A 24,843-nucleotide genomic window follows, 5' to 3' on the forward strand; every position below is an offset into this window, starting at 1 on the left:
CCTCAACCACCCAAACAAACAAAAAACAAGCAAAAAAAAAAAAAAAAAACACAACCCATTATTAATTCAAGACATAAAGATAAGTCCATTTGGGAAATTTCACCAATTTTTGTTTAATGTAGCCCAGTTGCAAATCCATATTTTGAGGATTGTCCCAGGAGAAGAAGACCAAGTAATGCTGGCAACAAAGAAGACGCATTATTAGTTACCACCAGCCTCAAAAACGGACAGTTTAACCTCACTTCTGATTAGAATCCACATTAGTTTAGCTTTCTAGTATGCCAGTCCACATCAGCTTTTGATTAGAAAATGTGTGAATCAGACCTTTTTGTGGTTGAATTTCAATCGAAAAGAAATTAATATATCCACTTTTCAGTTAGCTATAGCAACAGTTTCCAGCCTCCAGCTAACATGTAATTAAATTTGATACAATGAGAGCCATCACTGATTTTTATAAAAGACAATCTGGCAAAAAGCACTTTCGAACACTGAAAAAGTACGTGATCAAACGGTGAAAGGATTTTAGTACCAGGAAGACCAGGAAGTCATCTTGATGCTGACATGTCGGTCATTTGGTCAATATTTGTGAAATCTTTCATGAGACTGATTTAGCATCCATTCAAATAACATAATTGTTTCTAACACGAATAATTGTTTTACTTGATATTCTAAAACTGGTGACTTGTCTGATTGCAGCTGCGACAGGCTCCCAGCTCCCTGGAATAAAGGGGGTATAGACAATAGAAATTTTGATTTGAAATATTAATCAATTTCGTTACTGCTGCCTGCTCATTCTCTCCACCGGTTCTCCATTTCACATTCAAATTCATGCAGGCTGTCACCTGGCTGGTGTTGGTTTGGGCTGTCACACCTTTTCTTAAACCCTTCCCATTGGATAATTGGTCGGCAATTACTGCTGGTTCTGCTAACCACCCGGAAATAAGAGACTTCTGCAGCCACTCAGTCAGCGGCAACTGTTGGCTCAGTAACAGTCTGCCCTAGAGCTTGCTTGGACTTTTGACTTATGTATAGATAGTTTTGATAGCTTACTTCTTTTGTTTGTATCTGTGAGGTTTTGTTTTGGAGTTCCAGTAGTGTTAAAACTACTTGGTTTTGTGTTCATTTTTTTATTGATTGTAAGTTTTGTTTGTTTGTGGAGTTTTTGTAAAGCCCTTGTGGCTTCTCCTTAAGTTATTTTACTAAGTCTGGAAGTTGAGATAGAGAGTGTTATGGTTGTATTCAGAGTTTGTATATTTTTGTATTTATTTGTACAGTGCTTAGACACTTATTTACTGGTGCTGCTTCTCTTTCTTTCTAAATATCTCTAGCTCTAAAGGCTATCTTTGTGTTCTTTTTGACTGGCTGTTTCTGAGTTGCTTAGGCAAATGCTTTATTGTTCTTGTTCTATTAAGCAGCATCACTAACACCAACTCCCTTAGTTCAGCTTTTCAGCTTTGTTTGTTTGCACTACATCCTGTCGTGACAATAAACCAATATTGTTTCACTCTTAAAATCTTGCCACAGTTCTCTTTGTTGCAGCTCATTCACCCTAGCAGAGTCGGGTCGTAACAGAGTCTGGGCTTGTCCGGGATTTCAATTTATTCCGTTATTACTGTGAGATCTCTGTGTGTCTCTATCCTTTGATGTGGATAGAGTTCTTATAGATTGTGTTTGCCCTTGCACAGCAAGATAATCTGCTGAACTTAGTTAATGATCATGTATGTCTGTTTGGAGATATTCCTTCTTGAACCGCTGTTTTATCACACAATACTGATGTTCAGAATTTAAAACAGATAAAAGCAGTACCCATATTGAGCCTTTCCACTAAAACAAGTTCTCATGAGAGAAGAAACAGAATATCAGTTGACTCATGAGTTAGCAAAGCCTGACTGTAACTGATTCCTTTCCTCTTTAGAGTTGAGGACTGTGTCGACAATATCAGAGGCACCCGTTATGTGAGTAAATTGGATTTATTAAAAGGTTACTGGCAAGTGCCCTTAACTGAACGTGCTTCAGACATTTCAGTATTTGTTACCCCTGACGACTTTCTTCAATACATGGTTTTGGCATTTGGTATGTGTAATGCACCCGATACATTTCAGAGACTTGTGAACAGGATTTTGGCTGGCCTTCCTAAGTGCTCGGCGTATTAGGATGATCTCATTATATTCCCTGATTCGTGGTCGGAACACGATCACTTAGCTCAAGCTTCTCAAACTCAACTTGGCCAAGTGTGGATTTGCCCAGGCAACAGCGACCTATTTAGGGCGACAATAGGGAGAGGCCAGGTAAAGCCTATTAACGCTAAGATAAACGTGATCCTTGTTTATCCCGAACCATCTACTTGTTGTGAGCTTTGTCGCTTTCTAGAATGGTTAGTTACTATTTTGCAGAAAGTTCTCATCTGTGGTTTGCCTGCTTGCTGACCTCATCTGTCCAAAATGAAAATTTGGGTGGACAGATGACTGAAGTAGCCAAACCATTACTGTGTCATGCTCCTCTTCTCGCTGCTCCTGATTTAGCCAGACCCTTCAAACTAGAAATTGATGCTAGCGCAAGCAAATTTTTATTTATTTATTTATTTTTTGTAACTTTGGGGCAGCATGACGAGCATTTGAAAATAGATATCATTCTTTCAATACATTAAGTAAATTAGCTTACCTTGGACTTTCACACTGAAATCCATCACATCGTCTTTTGCATCGCAAACATATTGGCCAGCATCCTCCATTGTTAGAGAGTGAATGGTTAACTGACGCATGACGCCATCCTCAAGGATAGTGATATTTCTGGAGTCTTCTACTTCTTCCCCGTTTTTCTTCCAGGTGACATCAGCATTTGGTCTTGAAACCTCACAGTCAAGAACCAAAGTGTCTCCAGCCACTTTTTCTACTCGGCTTGCCATCTTTCGTGGCCTTATGAAGCGAACTGGTGGCTCTATTTGTTGAAAAAACTTCTTATTAGAAACAAATAAAGATTAATACCACAATACATTTAGATTAAGATAGGTTTTTTACCTGCTATGTTTACAAAAAATGTCATGGAATCATCTGCTGTGTCACATACATATTCAGCTGAATCTTTGACAGTAGTTTCAGGTATAATAAGTCTCCTGTAGACACCATCCACCTCAAGAATGAGGTTTTCATTCTCCTCCACCTCGAGTCCGTCTCGATACCAGCGCACCACTGCATTGGGCCGTGAGATCTCACAGCTCAGTACCATCCTCTCAGAGGTCTGCTGACACAGTTCCATCTGTGACTGACTTGGGGAAATAATTTGCACAGGAGGTTCTGGAAGTGCATAGAAAACCCAGATTATGCATATCAGAAATTGGCATTGACATCAGTGTGTCAAAATATAGATATTTTAACAAAGAATTGCACAGATAGTCTTTGAGATGAACTACAGTAGGCAGTACTGTTAACCCATGAGTCTGGTGGGATTGAAGGCATCAATGATCTCTGAATAAAGTAACCTACTTATCAGATCTTTGGGGTGTAACATTACATCCATACACATTAAATCAATTCAATGATCAAGCAGATGTCTCAAAACCATCACTGGCTCCTAATCAAATTAAAATCGCATCAATCATGTTCACATATTGTTCTATGATTTGAGAGTTTTAGAGCTACAGCTGCATCATCTCAAAGGGATTTTCGTTCTGAAAGTCCCCCATCTTGGACTATGGACATTCAGAAAATGTACAAGTACCATCACTTTCAGTCATATTCAGATGACAGTAAAAAGTTTTACATATACACACACACACTATGCACTGGATTTTTTTACCTGTAATATTAAGGTGAAAGAATATTGAATCATCTGCCGTATCACAGACATATTCTCCAGAATCTTCAACTCCACTAGAAAGAATCTTGAGTCGTCGATAAGGGCCTTCTACTTTGAGCTTGATGTTCTCACTCTCTTGAAGTTTTTGGCCATCTTTAAACCAGCTGACAACACCATTAGTGCGGGAAAGTTCACAGCTCAGAATAATTTCCTCTGGGACATGACGGTCAAGGTGGACATCCTCCTTGGGATGTATTATCATCACAGGAGGTTCTTTGGAGTAAGAATATGACACTGAAACATCAATTCTACATTCACATCAAATTCAAAGTGAAGTCAAATGACATTTAAATTTGTCTTTAGAAAGATATCTTTGTTACCTCTTACATTAACCTTGAAGTTTAAGATGTTGTCTCCTGCACGGCAGGTGTACATGCCTGTGTCAGATAACTGGGCTGAATGTAAAGTCAGACTTCTCTTGGTGCCTTCAGCTTGCATCATAACATTATTGTTTGGCTGTATTTCTGTCCCATCTTTGTACCACTGGACAACACCATCAGCCCTTGATACTTCACATGATAAAACAAGTTCCTCTTTTTCCACAACACTCTGAAAAAGGTCCTTCTCTGGGACATCACCAAATGTTACCGGTGGTGCTGTGCAAAAAAAAAATAAATAAAAAAACAAACAAACAAACAAACAAAAAAGTTGTTGCTTCAAAGTGACATCATTACTTGTGCTCATGCATGCAGCAGCGGTAGGGTTGGTTTACACAGCTTGAACATGCCAATCTCAAGACTTGCAATCTAGATAACAGCTCATCACATACAGAATAATCAGTGTTAATCCTCATTTGAAGCGAAGTGAATACATTATTTGAAGCAGTGCACTCATGTAGTGCTTTCACCATGGGTTTGGTTAAGAAAAATAAACTACATGCTATTTTCTAAGGATGCTATTCTTAGCAGCATTTACATGAAAAGCAGCTGTAATGGAATTAGAACATTTAGAAAAAAATACATTAGGATGAAAATGATGATGATCAGGATTTGCTTCATGAAATATTAGAGGCCATGAAGGTTTGCATAAGTGAAGAGTGAAAAGATGTTGCCAAGAAGAAAGCTTAGAGTATCACCTTTCACTTCCTCACAGATATCGTTGAAATCTGACTCATCATCAGCTTTACAACCATACACCCCAGAGTATGAAGATGTGTCCGACTTCATGACCAGTGTCCCCTTATTGTTCTCTGATTCGATCTTTAAACTTGATTCTGGCAAGAGTTCTACTCCTTCCTCATACCAGCAGGTCTGGATGGCAGAGTCTGAGAGCTCACACTGCAGTTTGATCAGGCTGCCTGCTTCAACACACTTGCTCCTCTCAGCCTCTGGAACAACTGAGAATCAAACCCATTCTATAGGTATTCCAGTTTATTAAACAGTAACCAGAAAGTAATCAAAGATTTTCTATAATATGCTAAGTAACATACTTGGGTTTACTTGGCCAAGGGTAAATTGTCTCGAAACACAGGCATACCAAAGTTAGCATTGTGCTAGTATGTAGTATAACCTTCTAAAATTTCTCACCAACATATAAGTAGACAGTTTCCTACTCACACATTTGCAAACTGACAAAGTTTAAAAATTGTCTGCACTGTTTTTTGAGTCCTTTCAGTAAACTACTATGCTTTGTCTGTTAGCTTGACGCTAACTTAGCGCAGCTAATGTTTGGTGGTGATAAGCATGTTGCATCTGGAAACAGATGAATGGATATTAAAATGGGCATTCATGTGCTAAATAACACTAGGTAGGATTTACACAACAATGCTGAGATAATAAAACGCAGACATTTTTTAGGTTTTAGCTTCTCATTTCCACGGTAACAAGTGTTTTGGGTGGACAAAAGCGCAAAGGTTTGATAACAGACGCCAGACTAAAATTTTCTTGAAACAAAAGGCAAATCCTATCGGTGTAAAACCTGAACAGGAATGTTTTGATGACAATGACATTTATCATCTTGTACATGCACTCTCAGGCCTTGTTTACAGGATAACAACAACAATGGTGGATCTCGATCTTCTGTTTGTGCTGAATCCTTTTAAATTATTTGGTCACTTTAAGCAAAACCGGCTACTTGTACAACATTTATGCCGTCAGGCAAGATGTGATTACGTATACTAGATTATCACTACATCGCTAAACAAGCGCAGGATTGTCAAAAGATGTTTAAAAAAGACCTGAGAGAACAAGCCGCCTGGCTGATGAGAATGTAGCACACACACGTCTCAATGTATTAATGTCTTTTAGTGTTTCAATGTCTTTTATGTTTTTTTTTTTATGTCTATTTATTCTGGTTCTTGAGCAATGTACTGTCTGAGCATCTTCCTCTTGATGAACATTGTTGTGTAATGACACTAAAGTCTATTCTATTCTATTCACATGGGGTGTATTGTTACAGGGTTTCATAGTTTTTTATTGCTGTTATCTGTGTTGACAGGTAAATTTCATTCCACTGTTGTGTAAATGCTTTTTTTTCTCAGATACACAAAGCAAAAGGTTTTAGGTGGAAACATTTTGTAAACAGGACCTACAGTAAGAGTTTCCACAGAACTTAAAGGGGTTGTCAGTTTTGTGAATTTGGTGCCATTTTGACTCTTGCATGGCTCTCGAACATAGATCACATAAACAGAAAAACAAACAAACAACAAAAAAGCTATTTCCAACTATTTCCTTCTCAGGGCATGAATAATTTTGGGCTAAAAATCAACAAGCTGCTTAACTGATTGATATCACATTTTAATCAAATTGTAGTTAAAGCTAAGTCTTTATTACATTTTCTATTAGAATCTTTATAATTAATGCATGTTATCTTAAAATATTATAAGATATTGTAATCTAATAGTCCAATAGCCAAGCATTGATTAATAGTTAGTAGTTGTGATGAAACTCAAAAAACTTAGATCACCTGCAACATCCACCTTGAATTCTATATGGTCATCTGTGGCCTCACAGCTGTAAACCCCAGAGTGTCTGACTTCCGCTGATTTAATAACCAGCGCTCTCAGTTTTTCATCGATTTGGATTTCGTATTCACTGGTTGGAGGAAGCTGATCTCCATCTTTGTGCCAATAGACTTGGGCAGTTTGCTCTGAGACTTCACACTGCAGCTTAACTGGGCAGCCTGCTTCAACAAATTTGTTTCTTGCGACCTCTGGTAGTGGGGAAAACCTCACAGGAGTAGCTGGGGGCATTATAAGATTTGAAGAACACTTTTGTTACGCTGACATAATATTATCTGATAAATGTGCATATTTTTTCCTTTTCTAATTTTAGCACTATTAAGATTTCTCTGTTTTTCTATTTATCTGTTTACTGCTTGAGGGACTTAATCAATAGTAACTTGTGCAAAAACGTAACTAGTTAATGTCACTTAAGGACATGGTAAAATGTTTGTAGAAAAGCAAATACAAGAAAATCACCTTCAACGTCCACATGGAAAGTTACAACATCATCATCGAGGTTACAGCTGTAGAGGCCAGAGTCAGAGACCTTAGCTGAATGAATCATTAACTTTCTGAGGTTGCCATCTCGTTTCATATCGAGGCCCGTTTTGCAAAAAAGCTCCTCAGCATCTTTAAACCAGGAAACCTGGGTGGCAGGGTCTGAGACCTCACACTGAAGGACAATTGGACAACCTATTTTAATCATCCTGTACTTTTCTGACAGTGGGATTGCCATGATTTGTGTTGATCGGCCTAAGAGAGGAGAATAACAAGGGTATATATAAGATAAGAGGTGAATTCACTTTCTCATGATTATTCAAAGCTAATCACACTTAATACCACTCACACCAGAGAAGAAGACAGATGTGCCAAGCGACCATAAGAAGAAAGCAAAGTTGGAAATAAATCACCTTTTATGTCCACCTTAAAGTTGATGGTGTCATCTGAGGTTGAACATTCATAAACACCAGTATGTATGCTTTCAGCTGAGGGGATGAGTAAGGTCCTTGTCAGACCATCTGACTGTATTTCCACATTGTTCTGAGGCAGGAGTTTGATCCCATCCTTATACCAGTCGACATGAGCAGAAGGATCATGAGTGAGTTCACAGCTGAGGACAAGAGGATTGCCTTCTTGGACGGATTTGTTCCTGTCCTCCTTTTGCAGCTCTGAGAACTTCACGGGTGGTGCTATATTGCAAAAAGAGTGTCTTAATACACTGTATGAGCCTAATCTATTAAAGTAATTAAACTATAAAATCAGATTTTGCACCTTAGATCAATCAACACAGCAAGCAGAAGATGACAAACCCTCCAAACAGTGCATCAGACACAACAGCAAAGAACTGACAGCACAGGACATTAATAAGACAAACATAATGTTTAGAAGAAGGTGACTGAACATCATCAACATCAACAGACTGACTCACAGCACAGGTAAGACAAACAATAAAGTGGCTTGTTTATGGCACAGAAAGTATTTATTTAGTGTCATTAATGACAATGAATGAGACACACAATACTTGCACTCTCGATAAAGAATATTTATACTCAGACACTGTAAAGTGGTATACTCAACAGGATTATTAGAGAAAAACATATTAAATTATTACTAATATCATTATTATAATTTGTTAACGCACATTGTTTTGTTATAAGCTGCGGTTCAAGATCAGATGTAAATGGGATTTTAGTAAATTAGCATGAGTGGTCCTATTTCTCATGAATTAATTGTATTAAAGAGGCAGAAGAAGGAATCTTTTTTCTGTTAGGTGATGAGAAAAAAATCTGCATTATCACCTTTTGTTAGTGCAATGCAGGACAGTAAAAGTGCAGTCGAGTTTTTGAGCATCACCTTTCACTTCCACAGAGAACTGGATGTCATCATCCTTTGACTCACAGCGGTACACTCCAGTGTGAACTCGCTCGGCTGATGAGACTACTAGACTCCTTAAGTTCCCCTGTGACTGGATGTCTACTCCACTTTCAGGTAGGAGCTTTGTTCCATCCTTGTACCAGCTGACTTGTCCAGTGGGGTCTGACAGCTCACATTGCAGAGCTATGGGAGAGCCAGGTATCACTGTCATTTTCTGGTTGGCCTCAGATAAAGTGGTAAATGTCAGAAGAGGAGCTACAGGATTGAATTTAAAATAAAACTGGTCAATAAAAGATACTGCTATTGATAAATTAAGAAAATCACAATCCTGAAACACAAGCCTTCTACATCATAATTAAACTAAAAAAGAAATTGTCTAAAAAAAAGTAAAGTTTTGTCATAAACATTAACTAACGTTGAAAAATGTGTAAAACTGTTCATCGTTATTACAGCCATTGCTAAAGCTGGATACACACATAAAGATTATCGGGCTGTTTTTGTCCTGATTTTGCCCTTTCCCGACCGAGGACAGCAAACCCGATTATCTTAAGTCTTATAAGATTATCCTATAGAATTATCATTTGGTCTGAGGTGTGTTAAAACAAAATTCGTCCTGACAATCGACTCCCAAACAGTTTGTGGCGGACAATCCGAAGTATTGAACCTTTTCAATATTTATGACCAAAAATCTTCACGTGCATGGGGACAGCCGATGTCTCCTGGGTTGTGACTGTGTGATTGTGATGTGGAATGGAATGTAGCCAATCAGAGAGCGAGCTTACTGGGGAGCAAGGAAGGACATAAAGTCTGTGCTCATACTGTCTCCAGTCTGTTTTTTTTTTTTTTTTTTTTTTTATTCATGATTTTTCTGTTAACAATAGTCTTAAGACCACCCTGTCTTGTGTATCCTCTTTCGTACTGGGTGTTGTGTTTTGCAGTTGTTGCCGTAGTTCTTCTTCTTCGTTTTTGTTAGATAACATTCGATCATGCAAGGCTCGGAGGACTAGATTCTAGATTGTAGTTGTGGAGCAGAATTGTTATGTGTGTGTTGTTCTGTGATGAAGTTATCGGAGCACACCACACACAGTACAATCAAAACTGTTAAATGCCTGATTTTATATCTTCATGTGTTGGATCTCTAACAGAAAAAACAAAATCTCTTCAGATTTAGAAAATCCTTATGTGTGTACCAGGCTTAAGTGACTGGTCAAGTGCAGGATAACATTACTGTAATAAGTAGGTAAATATTTCATCCAAACTACAAATAAATCCAGCCTTCAGTTCTTACAGTCATCTAAAAAAGAAACACACTTACATTAAATTCTTTTGAGTAATCATATGGTCCTTACCAGGTCTTAAATGGATTTAAATACAACCCACATGACATACGTACACCACATCATTTATTTAGCTACCAGAAAATGCAAAAGAACTGTATATATATATAAAAAAAACTAAGTATACCCACACTGGTTTTATCAGCCAAGTGCTGCTAATTAAATGCATTTTGCATATTGATTGGTCATTTTATAGAAAGTAGGATTATTCACAAGTGGAAAAAATCAAAACTGTTCAAGTTGACTTCAAGGACAGATCATGCAATTCTCAGAGAAACTGAAAAAATAAAACGCTACATCTGAAACTCTACATGGCTCAGCTAGCCTGTAACATGTTTAAGTTCATGACAGTACTGTTACAGAGAGATTGCTTAAATTATGATCTGTTTAGAAGGGTCTCAGGAGAAAGCCTCCTCTAGAGAGGTTTGCAATGTTGCTTCTGAAGAAACCACAAGACTTCTGTTCTTTGGACAGACAAAACCAAAGTGGAGATGTCTGGCCATTGTGCATAGCACCACATTTAGCAGATACTGCACACAGCTTATCAGCACACCCACCAGTTGTCAAGCATGGTGGTGGAGGGGTGGTGATCTGGGGACTTTGCAGTCACTGAGTCAAGTATTTTTGAGCCAAATGTGAGGCCATCTGTCTGGCAGCTAATGCGTGGAGAAAATTGGGTCATACAGTAGAACATTGATCCCAAATACAGCAGCAAATCTGACAGTGACTGAAAAAGTAAAGAATCAAGGTTTTGCACTGATGCAGTCCAAGTCCAAACCTCACCCTCATTGAAATGATGTGGTAGGACCTTTTGACAGGTGTGCATAAAAAAGTATGACACCTCTTCAAACGCAAACCTCAAAGAAGAAATACTGTAACGAAGATTGGGCTATAAATACTCCACAACCATGTGAGAGACTGACAATAGCTGCCTTTACATTACAGTATTTCGCAAAATAAAAGCAATATGTCTAACATTTTGATAAAGTGCAGTTGCAATTTGCAGGTGTTTCCACTGAATGGTGTTTGGCGCATTACCCATTATTCTTGTAAAATCTCGTCCCGCGAGACTCCACTTTATTTGTAAAAAGATTTCCGTCTCCTCCTGCGTCTACACAAACTGCGCCATCTCTATTTGAAATGAACTGGTCACGTGACCCACTACGTCACATCCGGTGAAGCGTAAATGCGAGAAAAGTGTTTCCATTACACTTTTGCGATACACTTCTTTATCGACAAGTCTGAAAAACCACCTTAATGAGAGCATAAAAACTTTTTAGCAATATTTGAGAGTTTTTTCGAAAGGTAGGTGTTTCCATTACCGGTTTTTTATTGCGATATTTAGCTTTTGCTCAATTCTAGGGGTAATAGAAACGCACCTAATGACAAAGACGACGATGATGATGATAAACTCATGTTTTAGCACAACTGGCTCTAAAGCAATTGAATTGTGTACTCAGTATTTCACACGATGCTTCTGCATTCTGACTGGTTTTTGTTACATAAATTGTATAATATGTATAAGTATAATATGTCATGGATTTTTGTCCATTTAAGACCGGATAAAGACCAGATTATTTTTTTGTGTCCTGACATGTAAAACCAAACAGTTAATCTATGTCTAAAAAGTCCTAAAAAGAACCAATAAAATTTAGTTTTTTGTTTTTCTTGCTAACCTTATAGTGCATTAAACTAAAATGCATGTGCAGACCAAAGAAAACAGCTTGTGTCACCTTTAACATCCACGTGAAACTGTATTGCATCATCTGTTGTCCTGCAGCTGTAAATCCCTGCATGAGACAGCAATGCTGACTGGAAAGCCAGTTTTCTCATGGAGCCATCTGCCAGCATTTCTTGGCCAGCAGCTTCAAGTAGCTTTATTCCATCCTTGAACCAAGTTACTTCAGCGTTAGGATCTGATATCTCACACCGTAGCACTATTGGTTCACCAACTTCAACAGACTTGTTCCTCTCAGCTTCACAAAGTGTTGCAATTCTCACGGATGGAGTTGGGGTTGCTTGAGGTAACATCAAAAGAAAGTTTTATCACTACTACTGACTACAACAAAAATTATTCCTTAAAAAAGTATCAAAAGAGCAAAATGTCAAATCAAGATTAGTCATGCCAAAAGAAAAATAATTAAAATAAATCACATAAATGTGTCCTCAGTTATTAGTAAATTTAACCTGAAGTATCGTTGGTTAGACTTGGGATAACTGGGCATTCAAGGTAAGATTTAAAACTAATATATTTTCAAAAATTGCCAAAATGTCAAGAATTGCCCAAAGCAATCTTTTCATTTTACACAATGTCAACATTGTGCCCGTCTTTCTATTTGTTTATTTTTTGTGATAATGCTAACCATTTAAATCACCTTTAACAGCCACCTTATTTGCAGTGACTCTGTCACTCCAGTGACTGTCACATGTCCTTGACAGATAGACGTCCTCTGATTGGACAGTAGATGGCTGCTTGATAGAGTAAAGCTCTGCAAATTGTATGGATGATCTCTGAGCACTGTTAACTCTGCTTTCCTCTTGGTCTTCTGTGGTCTCCATTGAGTACTGATGCTCTGCTTGATCTGCTCCCTCCTGACTGGACTGACCCAGCAGCTGTGAGGGGTTAGGTACTCTTTGTCCTTTGTCTTTTGTGTGATAGGGCTTATCCAATTTGACATATGCAGACAAGTTGAGATGCTCTACTTGAAAAGTTTCTACCTCTTTATTATCAGACAAGTCCAGTGGTTGAAGGGACTCAGTGTTGGCGAAATCGCAGACCTTCTCTGACAGGATAGTTGATGTCTGTAAGGGTCTGTTCAACTCCTCTGATTGGTTAGTTGCAGTCCATGAAGAGTCACAGGGCCTCAGTTCGGAGATATTTTCTGTTTGTGAAGAACCTAAAAGTTTTTCTGAAAGGGGACAGTGTCCCTTTGTTAGGACAGTAGCAGTCTGTAAGGATTCAAAAGACTCTTCTGATTTGACATTTGCAGCCTGTAAGGTTTCAACTGGCTTCTCTGACTGAGGAGTTGCAGCTTTTGAGAAGTTATAAAGATTGTCTGGTTTGATTGTTGAAATCTGTAAGGTGTTAGTATGGCGCTCTGACGTGGTAGCTGAAGTCTGGTGGGGGCCACCTAGTTGTGATTTCACTGTCAGGATGTTTGCTGAGCTATGTACCTGCTCTGAATGAACAGTTAGTATCTCGAGAGTAGATTCCCCTGACTTGGTTGAGGTTGGTAAACAGTTATAACACTCATCTGTGTGTCCAGCTGTCTCCAGGGACCTCTGAAGTTCTTCAGATGGGACATCTGTATGGTGTATGTAGTCAATAAATTCCTCACCTCGTGCTTCTGTGGGCTGTTTAGTGTCATGGTGTGTTTCAGTCTGTACCGTTTGCTTTATAGAGTGAAAGTGCATTGGAGGTTGGGCATTATTTATTTGCTGGTTTTCATCAAACTCCTTCAGCTGTATTGTTGAAATACAGTCAGTCACAAAAGCATATGCTGCGTGAGAAGTTGGCATATGCCTGGCATGGTCTTCCTGTGTATGTCCTCCCATGTCAGCGAAGCAGCCAGAATTGCATTTTGAGGACATCTGGATAGCCTGAACAGAATAGGCCTCTTCTGTGGACTTGTTCCTCTCTTGGTCAGAGGAGAGCCTTGGCGATGTAGCTATAAGCATTGTGATGTACACAGAGAGAGGTTTTCAGTTGTTGGTGGTCTCAATACTTCTTCTCACAACAGAATTTTACAGAAGTGCAGGTTAGCATGGAGTTATGGGAAATTCCATTGCAAAGACAAACAAGAGAGTCGACCAGGATTGGTCTGAAAGTGAGCTCCTATATATAACCCTACTTGTCTTACCATCAGTCTGTGAACTAATGCCTTAAAACCTAAAAAGTACATTAATTACATCTCTTAGGATAAGAGTTCCTTGTCATTGCAACGGGGAGAGGTTCGGGGCAGCAATGTGAATGAGAAGAACTGAAGATGAATAAGACATAAGATGGGCTTAAAGAGTTGCAAGTTTCAAGCAAAGATGGCTGTTAATATGAAGAATGAATGAACAGACAAAACATGTAATTTTAGTATGACCAGCAGCTACACATCTATGAAAACAACCATGTGTGATTAAGAGCCAAAAAAAACCAGCAGTAAAATGACCTGAGACCTGGGATGACAATGTGATACAAATCAATTTTCTAAAGGAAAAAAAAGAAGATTTACAGATGGCTCAGATGATCGAGCTAACAGTGAAATACACCACTACTGTTAGTGGCATTTATGTGCTGGGTTAACATGGATGACTGATGTTGAAATATCAAATCACCTTTGACATCCACAGTGTATTGGGCGGATGCATCAGCTACCTCACCAATCTCATCACCATAGTGACACTGCCCTGCTGTTCGGACAAAGCCAAAGAGAAAACAGTGAGCTGGGTGACAGCTTTACGAAAGCAACTAAATGATTGATTCTTAAATATGCTGGTACAATGAAGGTATACACCTTTCATGTTCTCATTTAGCTGTGAATCACCAGGCGTATCGCAACCAAACCTGCTATCGTCAGACATGTATTGCGACTGGAACGGCAAGATTTGGCTGCTGCTCTGTGACTCGCTGCCAACTTCCCTTTTTGGAAATATCTGGGTTCCATCTTTGTACCAACAGGCTTTGGCAATGGGATCTGAAATCTCAAACTGCTGAACAATTGGGCAGTGTGCTTCTGCAGACTTGATCTTCTCATCTGGGTCAAGCAGATTTGTTGGAGGTGACACTACAAACAATCATTGGGGGATAATTTCAGTGCACATCATCTTAGATTTTAGGGGAAAAAATAACTTTAAAGAGAAACTGTGACAGATTTATACAAAGAGCTAGCAAGCAAGAAAGAGTTAGTTAACTAAACACAGAAAACACATTTGCAAATAAAAAGATCACCTTGATTTTTTACTATTAATTGGGCAACATCATCTGCTGTTGCACAGTAGTATGCTCCAGAGTTTGAAGGATGAGTTGGTTCAATAACAAGCGTCTCCTTGATGCCTCCCATTTCAAAATCAGACTCTCTATTAAAATAGGAGTCCGTGTCCCTCTGCCATGACACCTGGAAAGCAGGGTCTGAGGTTTCGTGGGTTGCTTCAGGGGGGTAGGTTGCTTCGAGTGACTGCATCTCCACAACCTCCAGTGAGGGCAACAATGGCAACGTTGGAGCTAAAGATGATGATTCATAATATAACTGGACTGAACAGTTCAAATTTACACTCTCAAGAAAGGGGTTACAGCTTCAGCTTCCCCAAACAGGAAGATATCTCAAATCTAACTATAAATACTGATTCATGAGTTTAATTTAATTTATATATCTTCATTTTGTGAGTAAGGATTATTTTTTACTATAGTTTAAGACAGTTTCACCATCACACAAAGCACTACAAGATATGCACATTATAAGCATTAGTTGATGTAGTCTCCAAAAAGCTCTAAGAATGGCTTTAAAAGTAAAGCAATTTAAATTTAAAAAAGAAATCACCTTTAATATCCACTGTGAAGTGGATAGTGTCATCAGAGGTTTCACAGCTGTATAGCCCTGAGTGCAAGAGCTCAGCAGATGGTATAATGAGTCTCCTTGATGTGCCATTACTCTGTATCTCCCAACCCTTCTGCAGGCAGAGTTTTTTACCATCTTTATACCAGCAGACCGGCACTGTGGAGTCTGCAACCTTAACTTCCAGCATCAAAGGTCTGCCCACTTCAAGTGACTTGGCTCTCTCAGCGTCAAAGATAGTAGAATAGTTCACTGGTAAAGCTAGCATTGGAAATTTAAGACAGCTAAATAAACTCAGGGCAGTGGAAATGGGTACCTTACAAAATACCTTACTGCTGAGCAGAAGATAAAAAAAAAGGCTTTGGAGACTTTTAGTTTCAGATAGAGCCATAGCAGTCACAAAATGAGTGAATTTAAATAGTCATTGCCGAAGGGATTAACAGTTCTTTACGGTTATGTGCATGAAACAGTTCTTCAAACTGCATAGTTGAAGCAGGGATTGTTAGTGGCACATAGAAAGAGGGTGCTGGGTTATAATATAAGCTCTTGAGAAAAGAAGTGTAAAATCACCTTTAATTTCCACTTGAAACTCCACGGTATCATCCTGTGTGGTGCATCTGTACAAACCAGAGTGGCACAGCTCTGCAGACTGAATAACTAATGTCCTTGTGTTGCCCACTGAGTGGATTTCTGTTCCAGGGTTTGAAATGAGTTGTGTTTCATCCTTGAACCAGCATACTTGGGCCTCGAGGTCCAACACCACACATTGCAGAACTATAGGGCAACCGGCTTCAATCGACTTGGCCTTCATGTCTTCGGGGATAGCTGAGAACTTCATAGGTGGAGCTATAGATATGTTTAGATTTTATGTCAACCTTAAATCAACCTCATGCCAGTCATTTAGATTATTATAATCCATTTACTGACAGTTAACTTGCTTACATGCTGTAGTCTTGTGAAAGATGAAAACTTAGCTGCACATTTAATTAGTGCCAAAAGAAAGGCAACAGAGCGCCAGACAACACACAAGAGTATCTTAAGAGTTAGCTGCTGTACTGAGAATGGAGCTTGTTAATGTTTCACATGACGTAAGGTAAAGAAATCACCTTTGATGTCCACACTGAACGTGACGGTGTCACCCTTTGTCTTGCAGCAGTACAAGCCAGCGTGGGCAACTTCTGCTGAATGGACAACCAGTTTCCTCACCAAGCCATCTGTTATAATATCTACTCCACTTTGAGGATGGAGCTTTGACCCATCTTTGTACCAGTGCACCTGGGCAGAAGGATCTGAGAGCTCACATTGTAAAGCGACTGGGCAGCCTATTTGGATGGTTTTGTTCCTCTCAGCATCTGGAATTGCTGAAAACCTCACAGGTGGTGCTATGGATATTTAAATATTGCAATCGATCGTTAAGTTGTAAAACTTGTATTTTTTATAAAAGATGAACATGCATCTTTTTTTTTATTATAGGAAAACATAAAGAAATGTGCATACAAGTGACATAAAGATGGTTAGTCTCAATGAAAAACAAAAATGGAAAAAAATTCAAACCACTCACCCTCCACTTCCACATTGAACCTGATGACATCATCAATGGCATCACAACAGTACACGCCTGAATGGGAGAACTCAGCTGATTGGATGACGATTCGTCTCATGGTGCCTTCTGATTGGATATGAAGACCCTCAATCGTCTGTAGTTCAACCCCATTCTTGTACCAGTGCACTGGAGCTGCAGGGTCAGACAGCTCGCAGTAGAGCACAATGGGGTTCCCAATTTCAACAAATTTGTTTCGATCCATTTCAGACAGTGGTGAAAACTTGACCAGGGGAGCTGGAAATTTGATAAGAGTTAGTTATATTTTTAAAGAAAGAACCAAAGAAAAATACTTTATAAATAATCAAATGCACAGAAAACATACCTTGAATATATAGTGCTGCAGAATCCCGGATGCTGTAGGCAATGAACGTAATCTCAGCTCCATTATCTGTATCACGTACTCCTCGTATGCGAAGAGATTGGTGTGTTCTTGAGCGACGCATGGAATAACGCTCATCCTCCTGGAGCTGAGTGCCATTTAAGAACCATGTGCCAATAACTGAAGCAGACAGTTCAATGGAGAAGAGGGCATCTTGCCCCTCTGGCACCAAGGCATCCTGTAAAGGAGCTTGTATTCTGGCCACAGGAACTGGAGAGGAAAATCATATGAGGTGGTTGAACAGGAAAAACCAAATCCTTGTTGATTCAACACAGCTGTATTATTATAATCTGTTACCTAAGTGAACAGTTCTGGGGAACTCAACGTTGTTGCTTTTTCCATATTTGTTCACGCTGCAAATGCGAAAACGGTAATCGGCTTCACATGGAACGCTGTCACCGAGGATCTCCACAGATGTTGCTGAGTCAGTGGTCAGACACTGAAGCCACTCCTGTGAGCCAGTGCCTACCTCTTGTCTTTCAAGCACATATCCAGATGGAGGGTTCTTTCGTGAGTCGGGAGCAGGAACCCATGAGAGAAGAGCTGCATTAGCCCGCTCCGTGTTGATCTGAACTCCCACTGGACAACTGGGAGGACAATGTCTGGCCGCTGAAGCAGAAGCACATTATGCAGATATGTTTCTATGGATGTCTAAAGAGCATTAATTTGTTTTCATGCCAACCTGATTAAGAAGCCCACCTTTCACTCGTAACTGAGAGGAAGTCTTGGATCTGCCCACAAAAAATGTGACAAGACCAGAGTCTTGGGGCATTGTATTGACAAAAACCAAGATGTGAGTTCGACCAAAGGACTTCAGAATGGTCTGATGGGTTTCACGCAGTTCTACACCATCTTTGTACCAATGTATGTCCATCTCTTCTTTTTCAACTTCAACACAAAAGGCAGCATTTTCACCTTCCAAGACATCCACTTTTCTTGGAAGCTTCCGCAAAATCGTACCTGCAAGAAAACATAAATATTTTGGTTCAGATTTAACACCCTGTGAAGGAGTGGTAACCCGTGCAGGGTGTATCTGTCTGATAGCTTCTGGGATAGGCCAAGGATATACTTGCTTTTTAATCTCGCGTTCACATAGACAACCGGCTCTATCGCGTGTAATTGTTTTCATATACTTGCTTGTGTATGATTGGGGGGCACATTAGAGAACTCAGATTGTATAGATCTGCTAAATTTGTAGGGAGTAAATAAAACTATTGTGACAACCATATTTGCCGCTATGTAGTGGCAATGATAGATCGTGAAGATGCAGGTAATTTCAGACCAGGTCTACAAGTTTATCTTCTAAACTTTCCATTATTTTTACTACTGTCCACTCTGTGGCATTGCATCCTATCAAATTGTTCCCTACACTGCTCCCACCAGTTACTCACATATTGCAGCTTGCAAAAGCTCATTGTTAATTTCTGAGGGTGTACACAAACAACGCTTCAAACAAACACACAAACAAGTAAAGGCAAGTATTGACAAACCTTATATACATGTAAATTTCGGGGAAAAATAAACGGCAAGGCTGTGAAAGTTATTGTGATGGGAATGGCTTTACTGAAATAGGTATTCCTTTTAAAACATATGTGAATAAAGACTCAAATAACTATTCTTAATATAATGTTTCACTCTATACATAATCCACATTTCATTGTTTTTCCTGTAAAATAAAAAACAAACAAACAAACAAAAAACTGTCAGTATCAACCATCAGCCAATTTATTATGAATGAAGTGAAACTAAATAAAATGAGAGGCTATCATACTTTCTTACTGTCAGAGGAATATTATTAAATAAGTTTGTTGTCTTTAAAAATGTAGGTAGGAAAAGACTTCACAATGGGTTCCTTACCAGTAAAAACAACTTAGTTAAGATCAAAGAATTTTACCCCATCATGGTTAATGACAAGTATGTTATTATCATTTTGTCTCTACAGATATCAATGACTCAGCTTCACGGAAAAATAAATCTAATTAAAGCCGTAAGCGGCATCCATCGGGTCCGAGCCTCCTGGACCCCGCCACCCGATGCTAATATGTTGCCATGACAACAGGTGGTGTAATGTGTTAAGGACCCAACGTGTATGAATCCTGTCAAGTTTGGTGCATATCCCATGTATTCCTATGGAGATATGAGTAAACCGTGTTTCATGGCGAGAAGGCCTTTTTCCATCGGTTGTCACGGCAACACGCTTCCTCCTATTAGAAAGATTTGAATAGCGTTTGGTCCCCAACTTGTCAGGAACGTTCCCACCAAGTTTGGAGTCAGTCGCACAAATCCCCTCAGACTAGTTTGTTCAAATGGCAGTGAAATCCAAGATGGCGGGCACCCCGTTGCCATGGCAACAGGTGTTCCATTGACTTCTTTGCTGGACTTGGAGTGTTACACGTATGAATACTGTCAATTTTGATGCAGATCCCATGTATTTTTATGGAGATATGAGCAAACCGTGTTTCATGGCGAGAAGGTCATTTTCCGCCAGTTGTCACGGCAACACGCTTTCTGCTATTAGAAAGATTTGAATAGCATTTGGTCCCCAACTTGTCAGGAAGGTCCCCACCAAGTTTGGAGTCAATCGCACGAATCCCCTCAGACTAGTTCGTTCAAATACGATGCGTGTAAAGTGCAAAAAATGGGGAAAAAAGTGGACATACACACCAAGATGGCGGGCACCCCGTTGCCATGGCAACATGTCATCAATTGACTTTTTCGCTCGACTCGGGGTGTTACACGTGTGTGCCGAGTTTCGTCTTCCTACGTCAAAGTAGACGTTCGGGACCCATTCATTTGGGGATTTTATTTATTATTATTAGGTGGCGCTGTTGAGCCAATTTTGCATTGAAGTCTATTCGGACTTCAGAATATCGAAATTTTCGCCGGACTTCATGTGTGTGCCAAATTTCACAACTTTTCATGGGTGTTTAGGGGGTCATATTTGGGCTCAAAGTGCTTAGAAGGAGGAGGAGGAGGAGGAGGAGACTAAACATTTCAACAACAATAGGGTCCTTCCATACTTCGTATGGCTCGGACCCTAATTAAGCAAGGAACTTAGGCCTTACATGTACATACATCTTGTGATGTTTGACATCTTACTGCAAGATTTCATCTTCAGGTTTTTTCTTTGATTTGTCACATATTTTTGTCTTATTCTCAATTATTTGCTCTTATAAATTTATACATTTTCTAAGGTCAGTGTCATCATTTCATCAGTATTAACAAGACAAAGTCAATGTCAGCACTGACAGAAAAGGTCATTTCCAAATGTGAAAATAAGCTTAAACAAACTTTAAACAAGTATTCCCAAAAGGAAAGAAAATGTATTCAGTTTAATCAAGAATGCATGTCTGCATTTGCTTCCCACAGGTTCACCAAATACAAGTAGGGCATCTTATTTACCTTTTACAGCTACCTCTGCTATACTTCTCCCCCCATCAGGCATCTCACAGAGGTAAATCCCATCATCGTCAACTCCAATGTCACGGATAGTAAGTCGTCGTTTTGTTCCCCACTCCTCCATTCCATATTTGGCCCCTGGCTGCAGTCGTCTGTCCTCCAGATACCATGTGATGGGAACAGAGTCTTCTGGAACTTCACACTCAAGAACAGCTAAATCTCGTTCCCATACTTCTAGATCAATTAAAGGCTGCTTAAACCGTACTGGGGGCTCTGTGATCAAAGGAGATAAAAAGCAACACGTTGATTAAGATAATTCAACTTCTCCAAATGTTATTATAAAAGAAAGAAATTAAGCTACTTGTATTTCATTCTATCTATAGAATGACATTAGTAGCACTTTATTAGTGTACATGGCTTAAGCAATTTGAGCCTGCGAAAACTCACAAATCATGCACGTCCTTGTAGTAATGCTGCAAACTGAAATATGATTCAAAACAAATTCCAGTTATACAAACAAGATGAGCAAAATCGTGGGACAAGAGACTTATTTAGTTGAGGAATGGAAAGGTTATAAACACATTGGGGTGCTAGATAGGGAATAAACTGTTTGTAACTGACACCATCAGACAGTACCAGACAGTTGTAAACAACAGAATGTGGACCGTATTTAGCGATCTGTGTGCAAAGCTCTTCATCGCAATATCTTCCTAATGTTTTAACCAGACCATTTAGACACACAACCAACCACTTGTACCATAGGTTCACTGCCCTTCATTCAAATTGCCATCATGTAAAAACATTCAGTTAAATGTTTAATCCCATCAACTCTAGCTACTCTTTTACTTACACACCATAATACTTTGATGGTGCCATGAGTTTGGACTTTGCCGGCCCATGTGAGAAATACGATCCCCACACTGAAGGACGTCATTTGGACACCCACCCCAAGACCTTTCACAAGCTAAGTGACTTTGCAGACATCATGCTGCTGTTGAAATCAACCTCAAGCTGATGAACTTTGCTTGTTTAGACATTTCTGGGGTCAAATTTCCATTCATTAATGAATTTCATGAATGCCCCAGTCAACCGAGAGTATCTGAACTACAGATCACAATATGATGGTCCCACTAGCCAACTGATGCAAAGACAAATACAAAACATCCCACTCACTAAGTTAAAAATTTAAGCATCTGTGATATCCAAATGGGTCATAAAGTAAAAATTACTTAAGAATGTCTGTTAATATTATAACTGAAATTAGTAGATATTGTATTGAGATTATGCTTAGGTGATAGTATGATTTCATATTTGTAAGGTTTCCATGGTAAGGCATGACATAATCTAGCCATAAAACCTTTATAAATTTCCATTTTCCCATCCCTCTCTGGCTTTACCCCAATAAATGATCTCACTGCACTTCTTTATCTCATTGACATCATCCTAGTATCAAATGGACAGAAATTTGATCCGAGAACGCACCACTCCCTACTCTCTCTTATACTCACGGAAAAACAGGCATCACAGGCTCGGACCATGTCTGCACTGGCTTTTTCTTCACATTTGCACAATAATTAAAAATTCTGGAGCCGCTGTAAATAATTTATACTTACCCTTGACGGAGAGATGTACAGCACTGAGGGTTTGCCCTGCAGTGTTAGATGCAGCACAGACATAAACTCCATTATCCTTTTGCTTACAATACAGAACTTTAAGTGTGAAGTATCCCTCTCTGTCCTCATATAACAAGTAACGCCTTCCAGACAGTATGAGTCTGCCATCTTTCCTCCAGATAATCTCTGGTTTGGGTTTACCAGTCACAAAGCAGCGGAATTTGGCATGTTTTCCTTCAGTCACTGCAAACATTTTAACTTTTGTTGACTTGGTCATGGAGTCGTCTTTTAGTCGGTTTGGCACTTGTCTGCCGCTCCTTTGTTTTCCCTGGTGGGCTTTCCAGTGGCCATTTGTGTAGCCATTCCGGTTTCCTTCCTCTTCGTGTCCTGGCCCTGCATCAACAAGCAACACAGCTCCTGCCAGCGCTTCCCCAAACTCATTCCTGGCTTTGCAGGTATATACACCGCCATCTGGAGCTCGAGTCTTAAAGATTTTGAGCTGGAACCATCCACCGTCCTGATAGCCCACACTAAAATGTGTGCTCTCAAATATCTCATTGAGTTTTCTCCCATCCTTTTCCCAAGCTACCTCTGGCCGTGGACTTCCCCAAAGCTTACAGGAAAAGACAGCATCTTCTCCTCGGCCAACACGAGTGGAAAGGGGCTTGATGAGGAATCGTGGCTTATTTTCTTCTCGAAGCTCCATTTCTTGTGCCTCGCCTTCCACCTTCAGGGTTGCGGCCGCATATGTCTCCCCAATGCTGTTCTTTGCTTTGCATATGTATTGGCCGCTATCCTCAATGGTAACAGCTGAAATGATGAGGTTGTAAACATTGCCATCCTCAAAGACCCTGTATCGTCCCTGTGGGTCAATCTTTTCATTGTTTCTCTCCCAGATGACGGCAGGCCTCGGATCTCCACTGATTTGACACTTTAAGACTGCATCAGTCCCACTTTGGACCACTACGGGTCTCGGATAGGCTAAGAAACGTGGTGCACCACCAAAGACGTCCATGCCTGCTTCTCGGACAGATTTCCTTTACCTCAAGTAGTCCAGGGAAGTAACAAGAGGCTATTCACCGTGGCAAGACCATCCAGCTTCTGCGCTGCAAGTTTCTAAAGAAAGACATAACAAAGACATTCATTTGATATGAAACAGCACAAGTACTTTACATTAATTGTGAAAAATTATCAAGATCAATTTCTTGCCTCATATGTAATAGATTATTTACCCAGTAATTGTGCATTTTACTATTTTATATTGTCAGAAAATGATCTCTTATCATTATCATTTCAACACTCTCTCTTCACCCCATTTGAGCGCATGTGTTTCAGCACAAACGGATGCTCTGATTATTAGGACTAATTGAATTAGATGTGCCTGCATGAGAGAAAAACACAGCCTCGCAGGAAGAGGTGGAACAGCACAGTCCCACTGCAGCAGCAGCCACAACACACAGCCAGTACAGCTGGTGCTGTATTTCAATGGGAAAGTGCTTAATATAGTAAACCCTAAATAAAGACCTGAGAGAGAGTGTGTGTCAGGTATCACAAAGAGGACTCAAAAACCTGCAGGCTCACACAAACACCAGCCGAAACGCACAATCTGGAATCACTAACGAAAACTTGCTGTAAAATATGCTGAACCTCCAACTTAACAGCTTCTATCTCAGTTTGTTGTCACCTCTGTTAGAACTAAAATGAGCATTTGTCTGTAAATGAGTTTGTTCTGTATTTTACCCTTTAAACAATATGCCTGTGAACTGAGTTTGTATGATTTGGGATTCATTGAAATTTTTACTGTAGATGCAGGAAAATATAAAAGATGATCAACAAAGAAAAGTGTTTTTGTAATCAGTCTTCCATCATTACATCTCAAAAGGTTGTGAGAGGCCGTTTTGGATAAGAGGTGTAATGTCTTCAGTAACCAGGAAATAGAAGTCCAGTTGTCTTGATTCAAGATCTTCTTTAAAAATGACCATGAGCAGGATGATGGAGAAACTCCACCAGCATCTCACAAGGTTTATGTTCTTGGATAAGTTTTACTGAAACAAATCAAGATCATATCACTAGTAATGATGGTAATGGTGTGTTATTGGCTTAATAAACTCAACTCATAATGACATGTTGAAGTACTGTTTTGTAGTCTTTTGTATCTTTCAGAGCAATGTCAGTTTGTTTTGCTTAAGCAACTGAGAAAAAAATGTTTTCCCAAATGAACAAAAATCAAAGCTTTATATGTATAAAATAAAAAAACAAAACAAAACTCAACTTAGCTTTTTTTAATGAATATTTCTT

At 39.4% G+C, this 24,843-nt stretch overlaps 1 protein-coding gene across 1 annotated transcript in view; it reads right to left on the reverse strand.

Annotated features, from left to right (window-relative positions):
- The window catches only part of obsl1b (obscurin like cytoskeletal adaptor 1b), a 47,312-nt gene extending 23,752 nt beyond the window's left edge, over positions 1–23,560 (reverse strand). The window contains exons 1-11 of the mRNA XM_042001358.1: positions 22,546–23,560; positions 20,936–21,205; positions 18,233–18,493; positions 17,831–18,142; positions 17,477–17,743; positions 17,113–17,388; positions 7,813–7,986; positions 4,176–4,280; positions 3,796–4,068; positions 3,018–3,293; positions 2,662–2,937 (exon numbers count right to left, since the gene is read on the reverse strand). Coding sequence (XP_041857292.1) covers positions 2,662–2,937; positions 3,018–3,293; positions 3,796–4,068; positions 4,176–4,280; positions 7,813–7,986; positions 17,113–17,388; positions 17,477–17,743; positions 17,831–18,142; positions 18,233–18,493; positions 20,936–21,205; positions 22,546–23,560 — 3,505 coding nt within the window. The remainder of the gene's footprint in view (positions 1–2,661; positions 2,938–3,017; positions 3,294–3,795; positions 4,069–4,175; positions 4,281–7,812; positions 7,987–17,112; positions 17,389–17,476; positions 17,744–17,830; positions 18,143–18,232; positions 18,494–20,935; positions 21,206–22,545) is intronic.
- Positions 23,561–24,843: the final 1,283 nt, after the last annotated feature.

Source organism: Melanotaenia boesemani, chromosome 12 (genome assembly GCF_017639745.1).
Source record: "Melanotaenia boesemani isolate fMelBoe1 chromosome 12, fMelBoe1.pri, whole genome shotgun sequence".
Classification (NCBI taxonomy): Eukaryota; Metazoa; Chordata; class Actinopteri; order Atheriniformes; family Melanotaeniidae; genus Melanotaenia; species Melanotaenia boesemani.